Here is an 8641-nt window from a genome sequence, read left to right as displayed (position 1 = left end):
AGTAATAAACATAACAAAATGATAAAGTAGAGCCTCCTTACCTTAAGAGAAGGATTTCTCAAAGGTTTAACAAAAAATTTTGCTCTAAAATCAAAGTTTATCCTAAAAATCATAAGATACCTATAAGAAATTTGAGATGAAGAGAAATGAACAGTAAATCTAGATTCAAACTTAGAGAAACTTAGTTTGAATCGCTTAGAATGAACGTACGATCCCAGATCTGAAGAGAAATCCAAGTTTAGGAGGTTGAAGATAAGAAAAAATGGTAGTATATGGCTTTGGGTCTCTCTAGAACTTTTGAAACTAGTGAAAAAGATGAAAATTTCATGCAAGGCCCCCTATTTATAGGCAAAATCTCGAAAAAAAAATTGGGTACTGTTCACATCGCCTTATTATTCATCACTGGAAACATTGTTCACACCGATTTACTGTTCCCGCCGGAATCACTGTTCATTGCTGAAATTACTGTTCATGACCGACTTATTGTTCACTTTTTTTTTTAATTTTATTTTATTTCAAACTCCATCTAAATCTATTCTAATCAAACTTAATATCACATAATTCTTTAATTAATACTTAAAAATACTGGTGTTACAGTTGGAATGTGTTTGGGAATGATTTATGGGTGTTTTGGTAGATGTCTGGTGCAGGAGATCTCACTCAATCGAGATAGGTCTCGCTTAAGTAAGACTGAGCGCCCAGAACCACAAGATTTCAGGGCATTCTTGCTCAAGTGAGATGAGTCTCGCTCAAGCGAGAATGGGATAAACTCAGTCCAACTATTACCTTGCCCAAGTAAGAGTGATCTCGCTCAGCAGAGATCTCACCCAGGCGAGATGAGTCACTCAGGCAAGGACTCACAGGAAAAACATTAACTATGGGACCAAAACATTAAAAAAAAAAAAATGTATAATTTGTAAATATATGTCAACTGTAGAAACCAAATATATTATTTTTTCCTATTTATTAAAACACATTTTGGTTAAAATATATTTTTAAAATCACAAAACTTGTAGTACTATCGCTAATATTATTATTAGCAAACATATCGACTTTTTAGTAATATCAACACTACATACAAATTAGCCATGTTCTGTCATATTTATAACATATGTTTATATGAGAGTTTTAGAAAAAAAATGAGCAAAGAACATATTTTTTTAATTTTAAATTAAAATAATTCTATATATCACTTATAATAATAAATACATGATTAATACATTAAGTTCATTTTAAGATATCAATTTATATCTTTTATTTTAAATAAATAATAATTTTAAATATATATTTTTAAAATATGAAATTTATCTTCTCTATTTCCCTACAAAACTCCTCTAAGACACCCCTAAGAAAACGCAATCAACCAGTAAAATCATTAACCATTTGAATTTTATGTTCGGTGCTTGTGGGTTTTTCAATATTATATTCTTGAATTAGGTTATGTACAGGTGCAATAATTTATAAAAATTACAACTTTTTGTTAATTGAAACCACAAAGCTTATAAATTAAAAACATCGAACCGCAATGTACAATTACACGTTTTATTCATAGATGAAAGGAAAAAAGATTAAGAAAGGAAATAGGAAGGTAAGAGAGACTATAATAAAGAAAAGAGACAATCGTTTTGTTCACAAGAAAAAGAGGAAATAAATAAAAGAAAATACTAAAATAAAACTCTGAAGTTATAGACAAATTTATCCAAATAATTTTAAAACATTTCTCTCCTCTACATCTCCCAAATTTTGGAGAACTAAAATCAATTGAAGAGGAATTTTAGTCCTCTCTTTTCCCTCGAGAATTTGAACCAAAAGTATAAATTTTATACCAAAAACTTGTATCCATGTTTTATGATATCATGCATAGATTAGATATATCATGACAAAATCTTCAGATAGCCTCTTCCCCCTCAAATCTAACTCATGATAAAACCAAACACTGTTAAAAGTGCATCATAACCCAAAGACAATACTGAGTCACAAACAAAACTTGTATTGGTACATGTCCAATATGTCTGCTATCAGCATACATAGTATCCTATTCTATACATGAACCATTGAATTTACAATGTGTCTGATGACATCAGAACCGTTGGGCAATTATACATCTAACTGCATACATGTAGATTGTGTCCTATACATGTCAAAGCCAAGAGGCCACATATTTAAAATCTACAACTTAGTAATTTATCTGGAACTGTCAAATTAAGCCACTAATCATGCCATCCCAGGCACTTCTAATGTAACCAGTTGACAAACATGGAGTATGGTTGATGCCAAAGAACATAGACTTGAGAATTCTTAGAGAAGAATTATGCAGCAGAAAAATGCCAAGTTTGACAGAAAGGCAATCCAAACACATTGCCTGAAGGGGGCACTTTCTGATAATGCCATGCCAGCTGACATCACAAGTTAGCTGTGCCTCACAGTGAAGGACAAAGAACTGAGCTTACACTGTTGAACACAACCTTTTTCCTCCTTGAAGAACATCAAGGCCCCTGTGATAAAATATAGCTTGTCATTGCAGGGACAAAGAATGCATCAAATTTCATCCAATTTTCAGGTAATTTTTTTCTTTTGCAACTATATGACTGTTTGTTTCCTTTTATAAAACATGGTTAAAAGTTGTACACTCAGTAGCTTCTGGTCGTGCTCAAAGGGTCATAATCATAGACGTCGCCAGCTTTGACAAACCGGCCCTTCACCCGCCTTCTCACATCAGCCCTTGCCTTGCGAGAGGCATACCTTACTTTTTTGTCAAACCTAACAAGGTAATTACAATTAATGTTAAATCAACTAAAGAGTGAACATGAACCTAATAAGATAATAACACTTGATGTTAAGTCAACTACAGAGAAAACATGCTTTTAAGTTTCAAAATAAAACGAACCTTGCAGTGGGAAAGAGTTGTTTAGTTTGTAGGAAAAAAAATAAAGATTGCAACTCAATAATAACAAATGGAGATCAGAACAAAGATAATGATCATGGCCGTCATTACATTCATCTTGACAATTGCCATTATTTAACCAACATCTTCCCCCACTTATGAAAAAAATATTAAATTGAGGTGTCTATGCGATGAATGAAAAATATGGGGGAAGAATAATTTAATTTAAACAGTATTATTGTAATCACTTACTTCCGTGTCTTCTTCTTTTCCTTATAACGCATGACAGCATTACTGCGGTTAGCAGATTGCAGGGAATTCTCAGGACAAGGTGTAAGCCAAGGAGGTTCTCCCATGAGAAGCATTGAAGAAGCGCCACAGTCTTGATAGTCTCCGGCGCTACTCTCTCCAGTAATGCCAGAAAAAGAGAGATTTGATTGGGCTTGCTTTCCAGTAAAACAAAGAATCGGTTCAGTTTTAGTACTCAAAATTGAATCTGCAGATGCTGCATTGCTGCAAGCTGGCTGCATTGTGTTGACCAGTCCAACTGATGACCCCTGGACATAAAGTTAGATCTGAAAATAAGTATGTCACGAAAGAAATGTTAAACAACCCCCCACAAAAGAAATTAAATTGCACTGTCCAGTACCACTAACACATTGTAAGCATGCATCACGCAGAACAGTGAACATCTTATTCTTATCACTTTAATGTAAACAAAATATATGTAGCACTTCAAATAAATATTATACATTCAAGGAGTGTGAATACACCAACATTTTACTTCATTTCTTTAACATTATGCAAATTACAGACAACCATAATGCAAATTATATCGTTCTGTCCATTACGCATGCATCACACTGAACAGTGAACATATCATTCTTAACACTTGATTGTAAATTGTAAAAAAGATATATGTTGCACTTTGAAAGTATTATACATTCAAGGAGTGAGGATACACCAACATTTTATGTTATTTCTTTAACATTATGCAAATTACAGAAACCAGTATATAACATCAGGACTTTGATTCTTATTATCAAGGACCAACCCTCCTAAACACTTAATCTATTAGGTGGAGGCTCATGAATGATTTTGATATCTAACACATCCCTCACCCAGAAGCCCTTTGGGATTGAAGCACGTCCTGAAATTCAACTTTTATATTGAAAAATGGGGGTAGCGTGATTTGAATTCTGGACCGCTTGGCCTGTTGGTCATAAATGCTTTGATGCCATGTCAGGGACCAAATCTCCTAAAAGCTTAAGCTATTACTGGAGATAGATGAATGTCTAAAAGTTTGCATTATCAGTTTAAACAATTTTCAGAAAAATCATATAGTTTACAACATTGTGACGATTGAAAGAGAGAATTGTTGAGAGAAATTTTGTATACGGGCTTCATATTTGATATCCTAGTTATACTTTATAATAGTCCAACGACGGAGTAATCAAGGGAGTAAATGAGTTAATTAGAAGTTAACAATTGACCTAATGATCAGTAGCTATCTAATAGCCCAATCACCAGCTAATTAACATAATTACAGTTGATCAAGTGCTAACATTGTAACATAAATGCTGGCCTTTTAGCAGTGAGCAAATTTTGATAAGTGAAATCATTCAATCAACCCTACCAGCCAATCTTCCTTCAACATGAAACCCTTAGCTATTTCACTGCTTAATTACATGAGATGTATATTTAAGAATTTTATCCAGAAAAATCCTGTCCCAGGAAGACTGAGGAAAAAAAAGAAAAGAAAGAAAAAAGTTTTAAGGACCTAACACTGGGCATATATCCACAATAATTGCCAATCTTTCATCACCATTTTCAGAAGACCTAAGAATTAGATCCATGCCTCAAGCATAAGCATAATATCAATATTATTCAAACACTCAAGAATTTCCCATGCAAAGGCCTAGATAATACTAGTCAGAAAAGATATTTTCCTTTCTCATTCATCTATCTCCATTATTACCATCACCACTCCACTTAAATTTGATTGAAGGGTACTTAATTCACAATAATGACTTGGAACAAAAGACAGAAAGCAGAGCAGCTCAACACTGTCCAACAGCTTCAATTTGCAAAGCTGTATATGTATAATGCATTCATATTACAACACATTGTAGACCAAAAAATTCACATTCCAATGCAAATAGCTTAGAGTTGAAATAAAATAGACAAGGCAAACAAGCATAATAAGTAATAACTGACCCAAATATTTTATTACTTTATTTATAAAAGAATAATATTATGAAAAAGGAAGGGAAAGTGAAGGTCAGAACCAAAGCTACATAAAACAAGGAAAAGTGACTTAAATTATTGATCAAATAATAGACCAAAGCAAACTGAAAAAACAAAGGGGCATGCTCAGAATGCAAATTGCCTAAAAATCCCTGTTGGGACTGAAAATAGTCCCTATTTCTAAATCTTTATGATAACGGTTAAAATATTCAGAAGAACCAGATGATCAAGGAGAAAATAAATGCACACTTGTGAATACACAAGAACATCATTGCATGAACTATACAGGACATAACATGTGATGCTCAATAGTACAAATTAAAAAATCCATGATTATCACAGACAAAGGATGATGAGAGTTTAGCACCTCAGCAGCAACAGCATCCTGACAATTGGAATCTCCAGCAGACATGTCCTTTGTTCCAAACAAGCTATCAATTCCACCATTTTCAAAAAGCTCTTCCGAATGACTAAGGGCCACACCAAAAAGCTCTTCATAGTTCTCAAGATTTAGATCCACTTCATCCATGTTGAAGTCATCATACAGATTCTCATCTTCACATAGTGCAGGACATTTTGTAGCCGGACAGCATAACTAGTGATGAAATATGAGATATTAGCAAAATAATATGAAGAAATTGTCAGAGTTTTAATATAGAAAACTAAAGTTGTGTGAAATCGTTTAAGTAAACAAGACATACATTGGCAAAATAATACATACAATAGCCTTTAAACTAAGCTATCTACTGATGATAGAAATATAACTTCAAACTACCATTAAATCAGGAAAGCTTAATTTTCAGCAAAACCAAAATATAAATTAAGCTTAGACCAAAAACCAATAAAACAAATGAAGCATTAAATAAAGCAATAGTTATATAGAAAATGAAAAAATCAAAAATCTTGAGAATTCAACCAAAGGAATTATGATTCAGTGAGAAATTTTGCTATTATTCTCTGGTTTCTATATACAAACAAAATTTTAAAACCATCAAATAAATTCTTTCCCTTTACTGTTGTTAGAAAATCCATCATTACACCTAGTGTTGGTGATGTGATTCATGATGACAATGATGATGATGATGATGATGATGATGATAACATCCAGTTATACCTTTGGCAGACATTCATTGGCAGGTCCAGCTGGCTGGTCCAGAATACGAGGTTCCAAGCTTGACTCAGGCATTGAAGATGGACAAACCAAAGACTTGTCCAAAGCAGGTAGATCAGTAACTTGATCAGAATCAGACAAATCCTGGTTTTCTGGAGGAACCCAACCACTTTTGTTGTTGTTTTCATTAATACTCATTAAGCCTAGCTCTTGCTCACATGTAGATTCACTCATATGAGGGATATCCAACACAAATGACCATATTGAAGACAGTTCCACCGCTGAAGGGCAGCCAGAGTAGCAATTGATTGCTTGTCTCTTATGTGTTGAAGAAGAGGCAGAGGTGCCATGAACTAACCAATCACAATTCTGACAAAGCGAAATTTTCTCCTCAGCACACCTTACAAAGGCAGGTTGTGAATTGCATCTCTCACATAAAAGGGTCCGCGAATGACGCCTAGAAAGAGCATTAGCAGAATGAACATTCCGATCACATGACAAACATAAGCATGCAGCATCAGAGCGGCAGTACACCATGGACCTCTGGTCTCCACAAAAGTCACATATATAACCCATCTTTAGAATCACTTTTCTCTTGTTCCTTAACCTAAATTAAGGAATCTCAACCTAGTAACAGTTGTTGCAAAACTACAATATCTTCTGACAACAGAAGTTCCTCTTCCTTATTTGAAGATGCAGAAGCTGAATTCTGTCATATAAGCATACATTGTTAGACAATGTTACAATGAAAACAGAACTTTCATGCTGTAAATTCCCAGCTACCAATAAACAAATAAGTTAGCATTTTAATTAGAGCTGAGAATTATGAAAAACAAAAATGGGAAGACTACAGCCAATTCTCAAGAATAGTATATAGATGCAACCGCAAGTAATTTATAGGACCAAGATTATGAAAAGTGGTAGCCAAGACCAAAAAATTATGAAACAGTTCAAAGCAATGAAACATATATGTATGCCTCCATGCATGATGTATATTTAGATTTAAAAGATTAAAAGAAAACAAAAATAAATCCTATAAACAAAAAAGAAAAGGAGAAATAATAAGCTAAAAACTCAAAAAACTATTTTTACATCAGCACGAAATTATACAAAAGCAAGTGATTCTTTCAAAACAATAATTAAAAAAAAAAAAAACAACTGAGACAACATTACCTAATAATAACTGCTAAGAATAATTGCCAAAGCGACTTCAGATTTGAAAGTAAAAAACATTGCATACCTAAAATAAAAGTTACATAGCAAAATTACCTTTTCATTTCATCTCTAAACAAGGCCATTCCCATCAGTATAATCAACAACAATCGAATTCAAAGAATAAAAAATTATGGGATAAATTATAAGTGGTAGATCAATTATAAATAACCAAAAATAAACATCACTAACCCAGAATCATATACCCCACAAAGACTACAACTAAAAAAGCAAGAGAAACAAAGACAACAAGAATAACACATCTAATCCAATCACCACTTTCTTAAAATTCTGTCATAAGCACCCACAAAAAGTATCATGCCCAGAAAACACGAACTTCAAAATATATATATATATATATAAAGAAATTAAAAAGAAAAAATAACACAAAACAACTAAAAAAACGTGCGTTTTCATGAAAGATAAGAAAGCACTAGGCAAGAAAATTACCTTACGGCAAGGAAGGCAGAGAACAAGATCGGTAAGCAAAAGGGCTTTGCTTTTTCAGAAAAAAATATATGTAAATATTAAATAATCAATTTTTTATGGAAAACTTGAAAGCAAAGAACCCTAGGGAAGCAGCTGAACTTTTTCCAAGAGAACAACAGAGACACAGTGACTTTGCTCCTCTTTCTCGCTCTTACTTTTTTTTTTTTTTAATTTTTGTTTGTTTTCTCTCTCCTCTGTTCTGTTCTGCTCTGTTCTGTTCTGTTTAGAAGTTGCGATAGAAAGGAATAGGAAGATAGAAGGTAGATAGAGAGATGTGTGTAGATGAGATATGAGAAGAAGAATAATGCAAATGGTGTTCATAGAGGTAATGTGACATGAGCAAAGCTGATAAAAAGTGCAAACAAAAGAGTAAAAATATATAATGCAAGTGGGACCATGTCCTTTTCTTAGTGAAAGGAAAAGGTTAGGGCTTTCCTTTTTCTTGGTCTCTCACATGACAAAATATAATAATAATATAATAATAATATCATAATTGTAATATTCCCACTTTTTTCTTTTTCTGTGTTCCTGTGATTGTACAGTGACATTCTTGCTTTTGTTTTCTCAAGGAGTTCCTAATTACTATGTGAAGAATAATATTTAAGAAAATAAATTATATTTTTAAATATTTATATTGAAATATATTAAAAAAAAATAAAATTTGTTAACGAATCTGTTAAGAATTTGTTTGGTTAACA

General features: G+C 32.8%; 1 protein-coding gene across 3 annotated transcripts; it reads right to left on the bottom strand.

Moving 5' to 3' along the window:
• Positions 1-1970: 1970 nt before the first annotated feature.
• LOC113856891 (zinc finger protein CONSTANS-LIKE 9-like) lies at positions 1971-8264 on the bottom strand. Of its 3 annotated transcripts, XM_027488680.1 has the most exons (6): positions 7905-8264; positions 6246-6951; positions 5499-5726; positions 3137-3441; positions 2629-2760; positions 1971-2495 (listed from the first exon to the last, which is right to left on the bottom strand). In XM_027488680.1, exons 2-5 carry the CDS (start codon positions 6816-6818, stop codon positions 2631-2633), a joined length of 1236 nt encoding a protein of 411 aa, XP_027344481.1. In that variant the 5' UTR covers positions 6819-6951; positions 7905-8264; the 3' UTR covers positions 1971-2495; positions 2629-2630. The 3 variants fall into 3 exon arrangements, with proteins under 3 accessions (XP_027344481.1, XP_027344483.1, XP_027344482.1); XM_027488682.1 differs by lacking the exons at positions 1971-2495; positions 7905-8264 and having other exon boundaries at positions 2631-2760; positions 3137-3404; positions 5522-5722; positions 6287-6818; XM_027488681.1 differs by lacking the exons at positions 1971-2495; positions 2629-2760; positions 7905-8264 and having other exon boundaries at positions 2991-3441; positions 6246-6829.
• Between the last annotated feature and the right edge of the window lie 377 nt (positions 8265-8641).

The sequence above is a fragment of the Abrus precatorius genome, unplaced genomic scaffold, assembly GCF_003935025.1.
Source record: "Abrus precatorius isolate BTA unplaced genomic scaffold, Abrus_2018 Scaffold1, whole genome shotgun sequence".
Taxonomy (NCBI): domain Eukaryota; kingdom Viridiplantae; phylum Streptophyta; class Magnoliopsida; order Fabales; family Fabaceae; genus Abrus; species Abrus precatorius.
Note: the sequence above shows the minus strand (reverse complement) of the source record. Positions and strands in the feature narration are given on the sequence as shown.

What these genes read in the sequence shown, in the direction of transcription:
- LOC113856891 (XM_027488680.1), bottom strand. Translation starts at nt 6,818, where the DNA reads ATGGGTTATATATGTGACTTTTGTGGAGACCAGAGGTCCATGGTGTAC. An exon ending in CCAATGAATGTCTGCCAAAG is followed by an intron (nt 5,727 to 6,245) that starts GTATAACTGGAT and finishes TTTCATCACTAG; the next exon opens with TTATGCTGTCCGGCTACAAA. An exon ending in GAAAAGAAGAAGACACGGAA is followed by an intron (nt 2,761 to 3,136) that starts GTAAGTGATTAC and finishes TTACCTTGTTAG; the next exon opens with GTTTGACAAAAAAGTAAGGT.